Consider the following 19,638-nt stretch of genomic DNA (forward strand, 5'->3'; position numbering starts at 1 on the left):
TATTATATTTTAAAATTAAGATATAATTCACATATCATAAAATTCACCATAGAGAGTGTTAAGTTCAGTGGTTTTGGTATATTCACAAAATTGTGCAACCATCACCACTAATTTCAGGACATTTTCACCACTACAAGAGCCACTGTTTATCAATTAAGGAAAATCTTATATGTGTATAGGGAACTATTTACTAGCCATGTTCCCAGACTCTAGGTCAATGTTGTAAGCAGGACTTTCTAAGAATAGACAGTTTTAGGCTTGCTCTGTTAACTGTTTTCTGTACAGTGAGTTTTGTATACATTCAAGATTCTAGGCTCTCATAAAATTATATGAACTGAAAATACCTTTTCCTACTCTTCTGCTTCATCTTTTACTCTCTTTATTATATCTTTTGGTAAATGAATGTTTTTAATTTTAATGTAGCCAACTCTATAATAATTTTCCTTTTATGGTTAGTATTTTTTATATCTTTTTAAAGAAATCCTTGTCTACTCAAAAGTCATGAAATATATACTTTTATTAATTTTTAAAAATTTTATAGTTTTTCCATTTACATTTCGGTCTGTAATTCACCTGTAACTGAATTTTATAGATCATATTAGTAAGGAACTAGTTTCATTTCCCCCATATACATATATAAAAACAATTCCCAGCATTTTTGTTTACCTGTTGCTCTGCTATGCAAACTATCTCATATACCTAGTAATCATATACGCATGGATCTGATTCTAGAATTTTGTTTCTATTCCATTGATCTCTATGTCTATTCCTGTGGTGTTATAGCTGTACTTTAAGTCTGATAGGCTTATTTAATAGGGAATTTTCTCTCTCCTTAGTATTCTTTTTGGGAGTGCTTGGCTATTCTGCCTCTTTTAAACTTCCATATAAAATTCAGAATTAGTTCATCAAATCTATTTTTAAAATAATACTATATGATTCTACTTATATGAGATACTTGGAATAGTCAGAATCAGTAAAACAGAAAGTACAATGTGTTTGCCAGGGGCTAGAGGAGGAGAGAATGGAGAGTTACTGTTTAGTAGGTATAGAGTTCAGTTTTACAAGATGAAAAGAATTATGGGGATGGCTGATTGTGATGGCTGTATATCAGTGTGAATGTGTTTAATATCACTGAACTATATTCTTAAAAATGGTTAAGATGATAAATTTTATGTTATGTGTATTTTAATACAATAAAAAGAAAGAGGTTTCTTAAAAATTGGCATTTCTTTAAATCTGTAAATCATTTTGGGAGTAATCATCTTTACATTGACACTTACAATTCATCAACATGATACATCTCTTCATTTATTTGAAGTGAAGTGAAGTCACTCAGTCGTGTCCGACTCTTTGCCATCCCATGGACTGGAGCCTGGAGCCTGGTAGGCTACAGTCCATGGAATTCTCCAGGCAAGAATACTGAAGTGGGTTGCCATTTCCTTCTCCAGAGGATCTTCCCGACCCAGGGATCAAACCCAAGTCTCCTGCATTGCAGCCAGACACTTTACTGTCTGAGCTACTAATTTAAAAATTTATCTAAATAAAATTTATAAATTATATCCATAAAGGTCTTATATTGGGTTGGCCAAAAGTTCATTTGGATTTTTCCATAACATCTTACAGAAAAAGCTGAACAAACTTTTGGGCCAAGCCATATACAATCTTTGATTGCATTAACTTCTTCTAGGTATATTATATTTAAAATTCTATTTTTAAGTGCTATTTAAAATTTTTTTTTCATTTTCTGTTTGTTGTTAGATAAGCATTGCATTAAAACTCAAATTGTAGCAGAGCCTGCTGTCTAAGCTGTGAAAATATAGAAGTTTCAAAATGCAACCTTTATCCCCAAAAATTACATGGATTGTTTGGGTGGTGGAATTAGAAACAGGTAATAGTCTACTTTGCTTAATTAAGTGGACATTAATAAATGACAGTGCTATGATTCAAAATAACACATGGTGGGCAAATAAATTTTAATGAAGAGTATAAAATCAGACGTAATAGTTGAATTCTGACAACACAGAATGCCATTGAATATTGTATTGTGGTTTTAGGCTAATAACATTATTAATTCTTCTCATATGTGTCTCTTATTTGACTCAGGTGAAAAAGATTCAATGATTTTTGACTGTACTGAATGTTATGATCCAGTTACTAAACAGTGGACGACTGTAGCTTCAATGAATCACCCCCGCTGTGGCTTGGGAGTGTGTGTATGTTATGGGGCTATCTATGCTTTGGGTAATTATTCTCTCCAATTTAAAAGATATCTAATATTATTTAAATTCTTAATCAAATTTTGCTTATTTTAGAAATTTTCCTTCCTTACCATAAGAAACTTGTGTCTCTTCAGTTTTAAAAGTTCTTATTCTCAAAATTATATTACTTGGGAAATACTGTCAAGCGTGGAACTCTTAGAAGGAGATGAGGATAAAATACAGATGAGATGTCTGGACGAGCATTTTAGCTGACTTGTTAAATGTCATTAGGATGACTGTTCTGAATATGCAGATATTATTTTTAAAAATAGTTTTGTAAAATATTGTATTTCTTATGCAATAGATTGAAGTTTGGGGGTTTGTTTTGTTTGTTAAAATCGCTTGTGAAACATAGGCAGAGAGTTGAAACATCCAAGTTCTACTTACAATCAAATTCTACCTTTTCTTGTAATCTTGGACACATAACCTCTCTGGTCCATATGATAATCATCCATAATATAAAGTTGTCAGATTAGATGTTTTCTAAGGTGCTTTTCATAAATAAGTTTCCTTTATTCTGGAAATAAGATTTTTTATTTGGTTCCAGGTGGTTGGGTTGGAGCTGAGATAGGGAACACTGTTGAACGATTTGATCCTGATGAGAATAAATGGGAAGTAGTTGGCAACATGGCTGTGTCACGGTACTACTTTGGGTGTTGTGAAATGCAAGGTAATTGCTTTAGAAAATCTTTTTCCTGAAAATGTATTTTTTAAACAACTGTTTGAGCTTGAGGCTTTATTTTCACAAAAATGTATTTTATGCCTGTTCAGTTCAGGCGCTCAGTCATGTCTGACTGTTTGTGACCCCGTGGACTGCAGCACACCAGGCTTCCCTGTCCATCACCAACTCCTGGAACTTGCTGAAACTCTTGCCTGTTAGTTTTGAAAAATTGACACTAACAGTGTGGAGGTTTTGCTTCTAATCTCTTATATTTTTAAACCTCTTATATCTTTATTTCTGTATTACCAAAATAAAATCTTTTTTTCCAAAGTAAAGTTAAAATTAAAAATTCCAGATGGGCAAAGATACCTAATTAGCAAAATACGTATTTGAACTGTTATCCATTATTGTTGTTCTTCTCTCCCTTGTGGGCCTTAGGGCTTCCCTGATTCTCAATTGGTAAAGAATCTGCCTGCAATGCAGGAGACCTGGGTTCGATCCCTGGGTTAGGAAGATCCCCTGGAAAAGGGCATGGCAACCCACTCCAGTATCCTTGCCTGGAGCATTCCATGGACAGAGGACCCTGGCATGGGGTTGCGAAGAGTTGGACACGACTGAGCAACTAACACTTTAACCTTCAAGTATTTCTAAGTAGGGAGAGATTATCAAAAACAATCTTTATAGTGTCATAGGCTTCTTCAGTGTTTTTTTAAATAGGGTACGTTGTAATTCAGTATACACACAGTGCTATCACAGATTTGAAAAATGTACTACATATTAAAATGGTAAACAGACATTTATTAATTGTCTACAAAACCTGATTCTCTGTTCAGAGTTGGGGAACACATTTATATGTACCTGTAGGCTTCCCCGATGGCTTGGCAGGTAAAGAATCTGCCTGCAATGCAGGAGACACAGGTTTAATCCCTGGGTCGGAAAGACCCCCTGGAAAAGGAAATTGCAACCCACTCCCGTATTTTTGCCTGAAAACCCCCATGGACAGAGGAGCCTGGCGGGCTACAGTCCAAAAGGTTGCAAAGAGTCAGATATGACTGAGCGAATAAGCAAGCAAGCAGTACACTGAGAGGTACTTAATAAGCACTCTAGAATAAAACCTAATTCTCTTTCCAGATTTAGGGAACACATTCATATATAGCTGTAAAGTAGGAAGCAGTCTGCCATTGTTACATGACAACTCAGGTGCTCCATTCCTAGCTCAAGTTCTTTCTGCCTTCTGAGTACCTTCTCAGATTTCTGCTGGCATCTAAATGCTCAAATTACATGGTGTAGACTATGTTCTATTGTTTAATATTATAGTGTTCTCTAGTTATTTTATATTTATTTTTATCTTCTCATCTGAAATCATAGAGCTGGAGAGGCATCTTGAATATTATCTATTTCAACCCCTTTATTTTTAGATGAGGAAGCTGAAGATCAGGAGGCTGTGAGTTGTCTTTTTTCATAGTTGGTTTCTAGTAAAGTTGGAGCTTGAACTCAAGTTTACTAACATTTAGCTTATGTTTCTTAAAATGTCATTCTGTAAAACTTACAACTTTAGAACTCTAGCAACAACAGTAAGCACTCAAAAAGTAATTGTTGATCGTCAGAATCTTTAGTTGCAAATCAAATTTAATAAGAAACTCTGAATTACAGTCTGCTGTACTGTATCTAATACCTTAATCTAGCCATGAACTATTCTAATTTAAATTTAATTCTCTATTTTATGTTCATCTGAGCAAAAGTTAGGTTCTTACCAAGCAGGGTTATGTCATTCCCAGTTTAAGTGTATGACTGTTTTTAAGAGGGCAAAATCCCTCTCCTCTTCCGTTTTTACTTATACACGATAGCAGTGGATCTGGAACTTGAGATTAAGCGAACAATAGGATTGGAAACCCTTGCCTGACAGATTGTTTTGTTATAGCATCATTAAGTTCTTTGAAAATTCAGTGCCACTTTAAATTCGTACCGCTAATTCTCTGTAACATGTTTAAATGAGAGCCGTGATAAATTGGACAGAAGTCAATTCTCTCTTTTGAAGCCCTGCATTAAGTAAAGTATCAGATAACAAACTTAAATCACAACTATCACATTTTATAATTATTTGTATCCTATTTTCTATAGCATCTGAGCAAAAATATTCCATTTTCAGGTTTAATTTATGTGGTTGGGGGCATCAGCAATGAAGGAATAGAGCTTTGTTCTTTTGAAGTTTATGATCCACTTTCCAAGCGCTGGTCTCCACTTCCTCCAATGGGAACTAGAAGAGCATATCTTGGGGTGGCTGCACTCAATGATTGCATCTATGCTATTGGAGGGTGGAATGAGACACAAGATGCTCTTCATACCGTAGAAAAATATTCCTTTGAAGAGGTAGGTTGGATGATTTCAATTGTTTGGTATCCTGTTATTCATGTCTGTAAGATCTGTGGGCTTCCTTTGTGGCTCAGATGGTAAAGAATCCACCTGCAATGGGGGGAGACCTGGGTTCGATCCCTGGGTTGGGAAGATCCTTTGGAGAAGGAAATGGCAACTCACTCCAGTATTCTTGCCTGGAGAGTCCCATGGACAGAGGAGCCTAGGGTCACAAAGTGTTGAATATGACTGAGTGACTTAGCACAAGATCTGTGTTGTTGTTCAGTTGCTAAACTATGCCTGACTTTTTGGGACCCCATTAGACTGTAGCACGCCAGGCTTCCCCATCTTTCACCATTTCCTGGAGTTTACTCAAACTCATATCCATTGAGTTGCTGATGCCATCCAACCATCTCATCCTCTGTTGCCCCCTTCTCCTGCCCACAATCTTTCCCAGCATCAGGGTCTTTTCCAATGAGTCGGCTCTTTGCATCAGGTGGCCAAAGTATTGGAGCTTCAGCTTCAACATCAGTCCTTCCAATTGATATTCAGGAGTGATTTCCTTTAGGATTGACTGGTTTGATATCCTGCTGTCCAGACTCTCAAGAGTCTTCTCCAGCACCACAATTCAAAAGCATCAACTCTTCAGTCTCAGCCTTCATTATGGTCCAGTGCGCACATCTGTATATTACTGCTGAAAAAAACAGCTTTGACTAGACGAACCTTTGCTGGCAAAATGATGTCTCTGCTTTTTAATATACTGTCTAAGTTTGTCACAGCTTTTCTTCAAAGGAACAAGTGACTTTTAATTTCTATCTGTAATTATGGGTTTATCTGTTCTTCCATTCCTGTCAGATTTTGCTTCTCATATTTTTAATCTCTGTTATTAAGTGTGTGTACATTTATTATTATGTTTTCTTGCTGAATTGATCTTTTTATGGCCTGGAAATGTTTTTCTTTCTCTATGATAATATCCTTTCCTTGAAGTCTACTTTGTCTTCATATTAATGTAGCCAAGCTGTCTTTTGATTAGTATGTGCATTGTGTATCTTTTTTTTCCTTCTACTTTAAATCTGTATCTTTAAAAACTACATGTTTTGTAAGATAGCTGTGGTCTGTTTTTCTGTACAATTTGAAAGTCTCTGACTTCTAAGTAGGGTCTTTAGAATGTTTACTATTTATATATAATGTAATTATATATGTGGGGTTGGTTTTTAGACTCTTAATTTGCTGTTTTTCTGCTTGTACAATCCATCCTTTTTTTTTTTCTCTTTTCTGTCTTTATGTTGATTGTTTTAGTATTCCATTTTATCTCTTTAGTCCAATTAACTATATGTCTTCACCTTTTTTCTTAATTGTTGCTTTTGGGTTTTCATTATAATAATAGGCATTTTAATGTATTACATCTACATTAAAATAATATCATGCCAGTTCACTTTTAATGTAAGAAACTTAGAAAAATGTATTTTCCTCTTCCGTCCTTTGTGCTATTGATGTATTGATTTTACTTCTGTGTATGTAATAAACCCCACAGTATGTTGTTATACTTATTTAAATGGTTAATTATATTTAAGATAAATTTTAATGAGAAAATACTTCATAATTATGCATTCATAACTATCATTTCTAGTTCTGTTCATTGTATAGAATTAAGTCTCTATCTTACAGCATTTTCTCTTAGCCTGAAGAACTTCCTTTAGTATTTATTTTTGTGCTGGTCTGCTGGCAATGATTCTCTAAGCCTTCATTTTACAAAATTTTTTCTTTTTAAGTTATTTATTTGTTTATTGGCTGCATCGGGTCTTTGTTGCTGTGCAGACTTTCCTCCAGTTACAGCGAGTGAAGGTTACTCTCCAGTTGCAGTGCATGGGCTTCTCATTCAGGTTGTTTCTCTTGTTGAGGAACACGGGCTCTAGGCCCAGGGGCTTCAGTAAGTTGTGGTCCTGGGCTCCAGAAGCTATTAATATGTGCTCAGTTGCTCAGTCTTGTCTTAACTATTTACAACCCCGTGGACTGTAGCCTGTCAGGCTTGTCTGTCCATGGGATTTCCCAGGCAAGAATACTGGAACAGGTTGCCATTTCTTCCTCCAGGAGTCTTCCTGTCTACCATCATTTTTGAGAGATATTTTGCTGAGTGTAGAATTTTAGGTTGTTCTTCCCCTCACTCTCATCATTTAATATTGTTGTTTACTTATCTTCTTGCATTGTTTCTTTTTTAAAAAATTCTTATTGGAGTATAGTTGATTTACAGTGCTGTGTTAGTTCTTGCATTGTTTCTGATGGGAGGTCGGTAGTCAATCTTGTTCTCCCATATAGGTAACATCTCTTTTTTCTTTGACAGTTTTTTAATACTTTTTTCTCTTTCTTATGGATTTCCAGTAATTTGATATATCTTATGGGATTTTGGTGTTTAACTTGCTTGAAATTCATTTAACTTCTTGAATCTGTAGAATTATAGCTTCCATCAAATTGAAATCAGCCTTGTTTCTTCAAGTATTCTCCTGCTCTCTTTCTGGGATTTAAGTAATGCCCATGTAAAACCATTTGATATTGTCCCATAGGTCACTGAGGCGTGTTAATTTTTCCCATCCTTTTTCTCTCAGTATTTCAGTTTGTTTTTCTTGGTTTTCATTTTCCAGATGTTTCAGGTTAATTTGCAAACAGTGTATGATTTGTTTAAGGTATATCATATGTTTTGCTATATATATACTTGTGAAATGATTACCACAATCCAGGTAATTAACATATCCATCAACTCACGTAGATCCCTTTTCCTTTTTTGTGTCTGTATGTGATGGGAGCTCTTAAGATCTGCCTTCTTGGGGACTTCTCTGGCAGTCCAGTGGTTAAAACTCTATGTTCCCAATGCAGGAGGCATGGCATCAATGCCTTTTTAGTAAATTTCAAGTATACAGTATACTATTATTAACTATAGTCACCATGGTATATACATTAGATTGCTAGAACTTATTCATCCTGCATAATTGAAATTTTGTTCTCTGTGCTTCAATATTGATAGTTTTTCTTGCTGTGTCTTCAAGTCCGTTAACTTCCTACACTGTCTAAACTTTTAATTTGCAGTATGTAATTCTATTTAGGAAAATTTTTATTTCAGGTATTGTATTTTTTAGCTCCATAAGATATTTTGGTTATTTTTATAAGTGTCTTCCATTTCTCTCATCATTTTTTATGTTTTCTTTTATATCCTTGAATGTATTTATAATGTCTGTGTTAAAGTACTTATCTGCTAATTCTATTAATTTGACATTTTTGAACCTGTATCGGTTGAAATTTTTCTTCATGGTTTCAGTCACATTCTTTTTCTTTTTTCTTTTTTTTTGCTTTTCCACATTTCTAGTAACTGATCGCAGAGAAGGCAATGGCACCCCACTCCAGTACTCTTGCCTGGAAAATCCCATGGATGGAGGAGCCTGGTAGGCTGCAGTCCATGGGGTTGCGAAGAGTCGGACATGACTGAGCACCTTCACTTTCACTTTTCACTTTCATGAATTGGAGAAGGAAATGGCAACCCACTCCAGTGTTCTTGCCTGGAGAATCCCAGGGACGGGGGAGCCTGATGGGCTGCCGTCTACGGGGTCGCACAGAGTCGAACACGACTGAGGTGACTTAGCAGCAGCAGCAGCAGTAACTGATGGAATGTTGGACATTGTAGATGTTACATAGTTGAGTATTTGGATTTTGTTTTCTTCCCATAAGTGTTGTGTTTACTTTTGATAGGCAGTTATTTGCAAATCAGATTGATATTTTGAACTTGTTTTTAAGCTTTGTAGAGAAGGAAATGGCAACCCACTCCAGTGTTCTTGCCTGGAGAATCCCAGGGACGGGGGAGACTGGTGGGCTGCCATCTCTGGGGTCACACAGAGTTAGACACGACTGAAGTGACGAAGCAGCAGCAGCAGGGAAGGTCTAGAAGGTCTAGGTCCTTTAGGAATAGTTTAGCCCTACCACTGAAGCATGGCTCTTCTTGACTTGTGTTTGTCCTAGCTGTCCAAAAGTTTTCTTCATATTGTCTGGTCAAAGCTAGAATATCATCCAGCCTTGTGTGAGCTCTGAGAATTGTTAAGCTTACAGGAGTTCCTGTAAAGGAAAGTTGTTTCTTTTCTTTTTACACCAGACATGTGGGTTTTCCACACCAAATTCTTCTCTGATCCTCTGTGGACACCAACTGGCATCCTAAGTCAATTCAGTTCTGACACTAACTATCCCACAAGTTATAGGCTCAGTACCATAAGACTGCCCTCACTTTAGACACCATTCTTAAGTAGTATGTCCTCATTTTAACCACTGACTTTGTTACAAATTGAGGATTACTGTGATCCCTTCCTCAGGTTAAATAATTTGCTATAATGGCTCACAGAACTCTGGGAAACACCTTACTTAACTGTTTTCCAGTTTATTATAAAGGATATTCTATGTTACTATAAGTATAGAACAATAGAACCAGAGATCAAATTGCCAACATCCGCTGGATCATGGAAAAAGCAAGAGCGTTCCAGAAAAACATCTATTTCTGCTTTATTGACTATGCCAAAGCCTTTGACTGTGTGGATCACAATAAACTATGGAAAATTCTGAAAGAGATGGGAATACCAGACCACCTGACCTGCCTCTTGAGAAATGTGTATGCAGGTCAGGAAAGCAACAGTTAGAACTGGACATGGAACAACCGACTGGTTCCAAATAGGAAAAGGATTATGTCAAGGCTGTATATTGTCACCCTGCTTATTTAACTTATATGCAGAGTACATCATGAGAAAGGCTGGACTGGAAGAAACACAAGCTGGAATCAAGATTGCCAGGAGAAATATCAATAACCTCAGATATGCAGATGACGCCACCCTTATGGCAGAAAGTGAAGAGGAACTAAAAAACCTCTTGATGAAAGTGGAGAGAGAAAAAGTTGGCTTAAAGCTCAACATTCAGAAAATGAAGATCATGGCATCCGGTCCCATCATTTCATGGGAAATAGATGGGGAAACAGTGTCAGACTTTATATTTTGGGGCTCCAAAATCACTGCAGATGGTGACTGCAGCCATGAAATTAAAAGACGCTTACTCCTTGGAAGGAAAGTTATGTCCAACCTAGATAGCATATTCAAAAGCAGAGACATTACTTTGCCAACAAAGGTCCATCTAGTCAAGGCTATGGTTTTTCCTGTGGTCATGTATGGATGTGAGAGTTGGACTGTGAAGAAGGCTGAGTGCCAAAGAGTTGATGCTTTTGAACTGTGGTGTTGGAGAAGACTCTTGAGAGTCTCTTGGACTGCAAGGAGATCCAACCAGTCCATTCTGAAGAAGAGCCTTGGGATTTCCTTGGAAGGAATGATGCTAAAGCTGAAACTCCAGTACTTTGGCCACCTCATGTGAAGAGTTGATTCATTGGAAAAGACTCTGATGCTGGGAGGGATTGGAGGCAGGAGGAGAAGGGGACAAGAGAGGATGAGATGGCTGGATGGCATCACTGACTGGATGGACGTGAGTCTGAGTGAACTCCAGGAGTTGGTGATGGACAGGAAGGCCTGGTATGCTGTGATTCATGCAGTTGCAAAGAGTCGGACACGACTGAGTGACTGAACTGAACTGAACTGAATAAAGGGTATAAATGAATAACCAGATGAAGAAGTATAGGGCAAGATCCAGGAGGGTCTTACAGGTTTCTGCCCCAGTGGGATTTGGGCATATTACTTACCTGGCATGTGGATATGGTCACCAAACCAGAAGTGCTCCAAACCTCACAGTTTAGGGATTTTTATGGAGGCTTCATCACATAGGCATGATCAGTTTCAACCGCCAGTCCTTCTCTAATTCCCTGGATGACAGGGTATGGGACTAAATTCCAGGCTTCTAATCTTGGCTTGATCTTTCTGGTAAGAGACGCTTATATTGATGTTATACAGGATCCTACAAGAGTTGCCTTTTTAGGGAGGAAGATATTCTTGTCACCAAGGAAATCCCAAGGGACTTAGGAGCCCTGTGTTAAGAACTGCAGTCAGAGACCAAATATATGTCTCGTTATGTCACATCTTCCCATTTGTTGTTGCTTGACTATTCTTATGGAGTCTCATTTTAAAATTTTCTTTCCCCTTTTCTTCTCTTTTAAAAATTTTTTATTTTTACTTTTTTGTTTTATTTTCTTTTATAGTCTCATTTTATGCATGCAAAGATTAGGAGTATTCAGCCAGACTCAAGGGAACCTCTGTCCTCTGGCACTCTTCCTTACAAATCTCAACTGCATCAGCCTCTCTCAACTCTGATTTCTGTCTCATAAATCAGCTGACTGTCATGCTCTGCTTGGGATTCCCTTCTCTGTACTGCTGTTCAGAAAGCCCTCCAGGCAAAAAGCCTGGACAGCTATGGAGCTCACCTTGTTTCTTTCTTTTTCTGAATCACAGTTCTTCATTGCCTGTTGTCCATCATCTGAGAACTTTATTTCGTAGTCTGTCAAGGTTTCTAATTCTTTATGGTAGGAGGGCACATTTGGTAACAGTTACTCTACCATGACTGAAATTAGAGGTCCCCTCTGATTCTGTCCTTTTGAGTATTTCTTTACTATCTTGCATACTAAAATATTTCAAGTATAAGGAAGATTATACTTCTCTGATCCTGGAATCAGTCATTTCTCCAAGAACCTTTAGTTTCTCTTAGTGAAGAACAGTATTTGGAAACCAAGATTAGCTCTCAGACTATTCATTGCTACTGGAGTATTGCTGCTTCTAGGCATTCTCAGTCAACAGCTAAACATAAACAGTAAATGTATATGTGTGTATGTATTCACACAAATACTCATTTATAAGTATTTCCATATCTGTGCTTATATGTTATAAAACCATGAGTTCATAATGTTGGCACCAATTTCAGTATACCTGATTCTTCCCATGAAAGAAAGGGGCCTTCCCCTTTCCATTAATGTAAATACCTTCTCTATCAGTTAAAAGGGCTTCCCAGGGGGTGCAGTGGTAAAGAATCTGCCTGCCAATGCAGGAGATGCAAGAGACATGGGTTTGATCCCTAGGTTGGGAAGATCCCCTGGAGAAGGAAACGGCAACCTACTCCAGTATTCTTGCCTGGAAAATTCCATGGACAGAAGAGCCTGGTGGACTACAGTCCATGGGGTTGCAGAGTTGGACATGACTGAGCACACAAACATATCACATCATAATCACATCAGTTAAAAACTTGGCTCCTGTTATTCTCAATGTATTTACTTATTTGTTCAGTGAAACAAGTCTCCCTACCATTCCAGCTGTCTTCTCCACTTGTACCTCTGTACATTACCTATCCTATTACTGACTATATGAACACTCCAATATTCTCTCATGCCTTCAGTTACTTGCTTGATGTAATTATGCTACAAAAGGAAAAGAAGAGAAAGTAGATAAGAGTTGGTTGTGAATCACTGTTCTATCATGCATTTGTTCTTTAGTCCATTTATTCATTCACAAATATGTAAAGACCTGGGGAAGCAAAGGCTACCTAATATATAATCCCCCAGCTCTCAAGGAACCAACATTCTAGTGGGAAATATAAAGAAATAGACAAACAATTGCATTACAATTTGTTAGGTGCTAGAATAATGTAAGCCCAAGGTGTGTTATGTCACAGACTTACAGGTTAGAAAAATTTTTTCCAAGTTAATTTCCATGGAATACTATTTTTTTGCTTTTTTTGTTGTTGTTGTTGGCCACTGCCACCTGGGATGCAGGATCCTTAGTTCCTGCACCAGGGTTCAAACCTGTGCCCCCTGCAGTGGAAGCATGGAGTCAACCACTGGAAAACCAGGGAAATCCCTGCATTGATAATAGGAAGTAGATAGCATAAGTTTCCCTGGTCAACTATACTTAGGGAAAGTTGGATTCAGTTCAATTCAGTCACTCAGTCGTGTCCGACTCTTTGCCACCCCATGAATCGCAGCACGCCAGGCCTCCCTGTCCATCAACAACTCCCGGAGTTCACTGAGACTCATGTCCATTGAGTCAGTGATGCCATCCAGCCATCTCATCCTCTGTCATCCCCTTCTCCTCCTGCCCTCAATTCCTCCCAGCATCAGAGTCTTTTCCAATGAATCAACTGTTCGCATGAGGTGGCCAAAGTACTGGAGTTTCAGCTTTAGCATCATTCCTTCCAAAGAAATCCCAGGGCTCTTCTCCTTCAGAATGGACTGGTTGGATCTCCTTGCAGTCCAAGGGACTCTCAGGAGTCTTCTCCAACACCACAGTTCAAAAGCATCAATTCTTCGGCGCTCAGCCTTCTTCACAGTCCAACTCTCACATCCATACATGACCACTGGAAAAACCATAGCCTTGACTAGACAGACCTTTGTTGGCAAAGTAATGTCTCTGCTTTTGAATATGCTATCTAGGTTGGTCATAACTTTCCTTCCAATGAGTAAGCATCTTTTAATTTTATGGCTGCAGTCACCATCTGCAGTGATTTTGGAGCCCAAAAAAATAAAGTCTGACACTGATTCCACTGTTTCCCCATCTATTTCCCATGAAGTGATGGGACCAGATGCCATGATCTTCGTTTTCTGAATGTTGAGCTTTAAGCTAACTTTTTCACTCTCCTCTTTCACTTTCATCAAGAGGCTTTTTAGTTCCTCTTCACTTTCTGCCATAAGGGTGGTATCATCTGCATATCTGAGGTTATTGATATTTCTCCTGGCAATCTTGATTCCAGCTTGTGGTTCTTCCAGTCCAGCCTTTCTCATGATGTACTCTGCATATAAGTTAAATAAGCAGGGTGACAATATACAGCCTTGACGTACTCCTTTTCCTATTTGGAACCAGTCTGTTGTTCCATGTCCAGTTCTAACTGTTGCTTCCTGACCTGCATACAGATTTCTCAAGAGGCAGGTCAAGTGGTCTGGTGTTCCCATCTCTTGAAGAATTTTCCACAGTTTATTGTGATCCACACAGTCAAAGGCTTTGGCATAGTCAATAAAGCAGAAATAGATGTTTTTCTGGAACTCTCTTGCTTTTTTGATGATCCAGCGGATGTTGGCAATTTGATCTTTGGTTCCTCTGCCTTTTCTAAAACCAGCTTGAACATCAGGAAGTTCACGGTTCACGTATTGCTGAAGCCTGGCTTGGAGAATTTTGAGCATTACTTTACTAGCGTGTGAGATGAGTGCAATTGTGTGGTAGTTTGAGCATTCTTTGGCATTGCCTTTCTTTGGGATTGGAATGAAAACTGACCTTTTCCAGTCCTGTGGCCACTGCTGAGTTTTCCAGATTTGCTGGCATATTGAGTGCAGCACTTTCACAGCATCATCTTTCAGGATTTGAAATAGCTCCACTGGAATTCCATCACCTCCACTAGCTTTGTTTGTAGTGATGCTTTCTAAGGCCCACTTGACTTCACATTCCAGGATGTCTGGCTCTAGGTCACTGATCACACCATCATGATTAACTGGGTCATGAAGTTTTTTTTGTACAGTTCTTCTGTGTATTCTTGCCACCGCTTCTTAATATCTTCTGCTTCTGTTAGGTCCATACCATTTCTGTCCTTTATCGAGCCCATCTTTGCATGAAATGTTCCCTTGGTATCTCTAACTTTCTTGAAGAGATCTCTAGTCTTTCCCATTCTGTTGTTTTCCTCTATTTCTTTGCATTGATCACTGAGGAAGGCTTTCTTATCTCTTCTTGCTATTCTTTGGAACTCTGCATTCAGATGTTTATATCTTTCTTTTTCTCCTTTGCTTTTCGCTTGTCTTCTTTTCACAGCTATTTGTAAGGCCTCCCCAGACAGCCATTTTGCTTTTTTACATTTCTTTTCCATGGGGATGGTCTTGATCCCTGCCTCCTGTACAGTGTCACAAACCTCCGTCCATAGTTCATCAGGCACTCTCTCTCATATCTAGGCCCTTAAATCTATTTCTCACTTCCACTGTATAATCATAAGGGATTTGATTTAGGTCATTCCTGAATGGTCTAGTGGTTTTCCCTACTTTCTTCAATTTAAGTCTGAATTTGGCAATAAGGAGTTCATAATCTGAGCCACAGTCAGCTCCTGGTCTTGTTTTTGTTGACTGTATAGAGCTTCTCCATCTTTGGCTGCAAAGAATATAATCAATCTGATTTCGGTGTAGACCATCTGATGATGTCCATGTGTAGAGTCTTCTCTTGTGTTGTTGGAAGAGGGTGTTTGTTATGACCAGTGCATTTTCTTGGCAAAACTCTATTAATCTTTGCCCTGCTTCATTCCGTATTCCAAGGCCAAATTTGCCTGTTACTCCAGGTGTTTCTTGACTTCCTACTTTTGCATTCCAGTCCCCTATAATGAAAAGGACATCTTTTTTGGGTGTTAGTTCTAAAAGGTCTTGTAGGTCTTCATAGAACCATTCAACTTCAGCTTCTTCAGCATTACTGGTTGGGGCATAGACTTGGATTACTGTGACAGGATTAAATAAAGTTAAATAAATTTCTTTAGGACTTCTTTACACAATTTATTAAAATAAGGTATTTCATGAATCTTTATGTTAAATCTCTCACATTTAAGTGACCACACAGCCCTTACTTTTGTTTGTGAAACATCTTGGGAGGGAAAGTTTCAGGGAACATATTTTGTGAAATATGGATTTATTGTTTTTCAGTCACTCATTCATGTCCGACTCATCAACTTGCCTCAAGAAATTCACTCTCTAGCATTGATGCATAATCTCTCTTCATTTTTTATGATTTTATAAATTTTGTTCATCATATGCTTTATTTTCAAATTATTATTATTTTTTAATCTGGAAACATTTTCTTTTCTCCCTTGATTATTTCTCAGGACCTTTTTTTAGCTTCTTGTTTTCTGGGTATAGACAGTTTCCCTGGAGTTGGACTTTGTCATTTTGTCTATAGCAGCTTACTGACATTGCTTCAATGAATAATATATGCCAAGAGTTAGCAAACTTTCTATTAAAAGACTGGATAGTAAATGTTTTAGGCCTTGGGGGCTACATGCAATCTCTTCTTTTGACATATATATATTTTTAATAACCTTTTAGTGTGGAAAGATCATTCGTAGTTTGTAGGCTTAAAAAAATAGGCCCTAGTTTCCAATCCCTGATCTATATACTATCTTTCTGAAAATATGTTTTATATTTTACTAGGTGTACTAGATGTCCTTGAAAAAAAAAGATTCCACGTTAAAATAAATTTGGCCAGTGTTGTTTCTTGTTCTCTTGGAGATTTATGAGGCCTATTATATTATAGATGCAAAAAAGCCCTTTTGTAAGCTTTCTTCTCCCTTGAACTTTGTGAGTTTGTGTGGTGTGTGTTTGAATTACATACTTGTATTTCATAGAACTAGTTTCTCTGAATTCTTGCCTATATAGAATTTCTATATTATCTCTTGGTGATCATAATTTATAATTAATCACAGATAAATTTTTCATTATTTTCCTCTAAATTTACTACTTTGTCTACACCTACTAAAAGTTTCTATTTAAAATACTGTATATACTTATATGACTAGGTTGTAAGTTTGAAATTTAAACATGTAAAGAGAACCAGAGTATCTGATTTCTCAGCACTTTTCTGTGTTACCATGTTATAACACTGCAAACTTCTTTTTTCTTTTATTCAGGAAAAGTGGGTTGAAGTTTCCTCAATGAAGGTGCCTAGAGCAGGCCTGTGTGTTGTGGCAGTCAATGGGCTTCTGTATGTTTCTGGAGGTCGATCTTCCAGCCACGATTTCTTGGCTCCAGGTACCTTGGACTCAGTTGAAGTTTATAACCCTCATTCAGATACATGGACAGAAATTGGCAATATGATTACCAGTCGTTGTGAAGGAGGTGTTGCTGTACTATGAAATAGAAAGCATTAAGACAGCAAAAGAAACATTTTGAAAATGCAGAATCTCACCTTTTGCACATCACAGTTGTATTTGGTGATAGGACCCTTTCTGTTTTCTGTGAATTTGGTAGAAAAATGACTAAAGAATTTTTTTAAAGAATTTGAGTGAGAAGTGATAGTGGAACATATCCTAAATTAATAAAGAGTTCTCACAAATTTGCCAAGCTGATCAACAGATGCTGTTTATGCTCTAGAATTGTCCAGTTAGGAGTAGAGTCCTAGTTGTAAAAAGAATTTGCCAGAAGCTTATTGGCAAATAGTTCCTTTAGCGGCTTTTCCAGTTCAATTTAAGCTATAACATGACCATTGTGTGATGTAAAAATATCAAATGAGACAGTTTAAAGATGTCTATACATTCATGATTCAGCTCAGAGCACAATATTCCATGGCCATGGCTTAAATTATAGAGAAAAGCCAATGAGACAACTTCCTACTTGTGTTTTATTCCTACTTTTCACTAACCCCAAACTTTTTATTGGCAGCAGGTATACTGGGAGGGACATGTTGGAAATATCTAGCTGTTTATATAAATTTTCACTTGTTGATAACAGCATAAAAAAAGCTCTTGTTCACTTATGTTTTTGTTTTGATGCTGGAATGCAAGAGAGAAATGAATAGGAGGTTCTTAGTGACAGTCCTTTATTGCAATAGGATGATGTATGGGTGATAGAGGCCAGCTGGTCATATGCACCTTTTTCCAAAAATATGTGTAGCTTTGGGAAGAGGGAATTTATTAGATTACCAAGCTTTATGAAGCATACTCATACTTGGGCAAGCCTAAGTATGAACTTAGTACAAAGCCACGGCCTGGCTTGGAGAAGATGGAATTGTAGATCCCTGTACAACTTTTTATATACACTAACTCATAAATGTAAAAGCTTCTGATCCAAAACTGCTTCTCAAAACTTAACTTTCTCCAAGAAGCATTCTAAAGAACTGTTCTCTATTTCTGAAACAAAGATTTTGTGTATATGATCATCACTTTTATTTCTACTAGTCAGTTGGAGCCATATACATTAAAGGTCTTATACATTTAGGTTTACCTAGCTGTTCCAGGATTTGATATCTATATCCCTGATTTCCCCTTTTCTTTATGAAAGTCCTTTAGTATGTTATAGGCATCAGTGGCTTATTTAGATAGAAAACCTTTGGTAAGCATTAAAGACTCAGGTCCGAAATATTTGGATTGATCCACAAGGATACTTTCCTTCACAACTTAACCATATGTATATTTTAAGAAAAGCTTATTAGTGCAGACAGAAAGCTCTGTGTCGCATTCTTTCGGGTATCCTGAAAGTATGCAGGGTCACAGTGGCTGACTGGGATGTGTAAAATGTCAAAGAATGAAGTATCAAGATAATGTATAAACTAAGCTGTAACTCATGTGCCTTTAATATTTCTAGTTGAGAATGTGTTCAAAAGAGATTTACAAAATTTCCTGTCATTTAATTTTCATTATTGCCTGGTGCCAGCCTAAAATGGCAGTATGAAGGGAGCCATTTTGTACTACTATGATGGAAATGCAATCAAGACAATCAGTGTTTGGGCTTAAATAGATTCAGACGATGCCTGAAAATAAGTAATTGTAAATATGCTTATTTCTTAGAAAATGACAGATTGTTTTAAAAAGAATGTACTAATAAAGTGTCTTGAATTTTTTATTTTTTTGCTTTTCCTTGTATTACTCATCAACTTAGTTTATTAGTATCGTTCTTAGATTACAAGGATTGCCCACGAATTTCAGTGTTTCAGCTTTAGGGATTTGCACATTTAATTTTACATTTAATTGTTTTCTGAACAACTATTAAAATGATAAGTCTGAATTTGGCAATAAGGAGTTCATGATCTGAGCCACAGTCAGCTTCTGGTCTTGTTTTTGCTAACTGTATAGACCTTCTCCATCTTTGGCTGCAAAGAATATAATCAATCTCATTTCAGTGTTGACCATCTGGTGATGTCCACGTGTAGAGTCTTCTCTTGTGTTGTTGGAAGAGGGTGTTTGCTATGACCAGCGCGTTCTCTTGGCAAAACTCTATTAGTCTTTGCCCTGCTTCATTCTGTACTCCAAGGCTAAATTTCCCTGTTACTCCAGGTATCTCTTGACTTCCTATTTTTGCATTCCAGCCCCCTATAATGAAAAGGACATCTTTTATGGGTGTTAATTCTAAAAGGTCTTGTAGGTCTTCATAGTACCGTTCAACTTCAGCTTCTTCACAGTTACTGGTCAGGGTGTAGACTTGGATTACTGTGATATTGAATGGCTTGCCTTGGAAACGAACAGAGATCATTCTATCGTTTTTGAGGTTGCATCCAAGTACTGCATTTCGGACTCTTTTGTTAACTGTGATGGCTACTCCATTTCTTCTAAGGGATTCCTGCCCACAGGAGTAGGTATAATGGTCATCTGAGTTAAATTCACCCATTCCAGTCCATTTTAGTTCGCTGATTCCTAGAATGTTGACGTTCACTCTTGCCATCTCCTGTTTGACCACTTCCAGTTTGCCTT

The 19,638-nt window shown here is 37.4% G+C and overlaps 1 protein-coding gene across 4 annotated transcripts in view; it reads left to right on the forward strand.

Moving 5' to 3' along the window:
• IPP (intracisternal A particle-promoted polypeptide) overlaps positions 1 to 18,793 on the forward strand; it is a 37,198-nt gene extending 18,405 nt beyond the window's left edge. For 3 of the 4 annotated variants that reach the window (XM_019957555.2, XM_019957556.2, XM_070786635.1), the window contains exons 6-9: positions 2,104 to 2,241; positions 2,806 to 2,928; positions 5,069 to 5,289; positions 16,864 to 18,793. In XM_019957555.2, coding sequence (XP_019813114.1) covers positions 2,104 to 2,241; positions 2,806 to 2,928; positions 5,069 to 5,289; positions 16,864 to 17,088 — 707 coding nt within the window. In that variant the 3' untranslated portion in view covers positions 17,089 to 18,793. Of the gene's footprint in view, positions 1 to 2,103; positions 2,242 to 2,805; positions 2,929 to 5,068; positions 5,290 to 8,629; positions 8,706 to 16,863 lie in introns of all 4 variants that reach the window. The other variant, XR_011565901.1, reaches the window with a different exon arrangement.
• Positions 18,794 to 19,638: the final 845 nt, after the last annotated feature.

This window comes from Bos indicus, chromosome 3, assembly GCF_029378745.1.
Source record: "Bos indicus isolate NIAB-ARS_2022 breed Sahiwal x Tharparkar chromosome 3, NIAB-ARS_B.indTharparkar_mat_pri_1.0, whole genome shotgun sequence".
Taxonomy (NCBI): Eukaryota; Metazoa; Chordata; class Mammalia; order Artiodactyla; family Bovidae; genus Bos; species Bos indicus.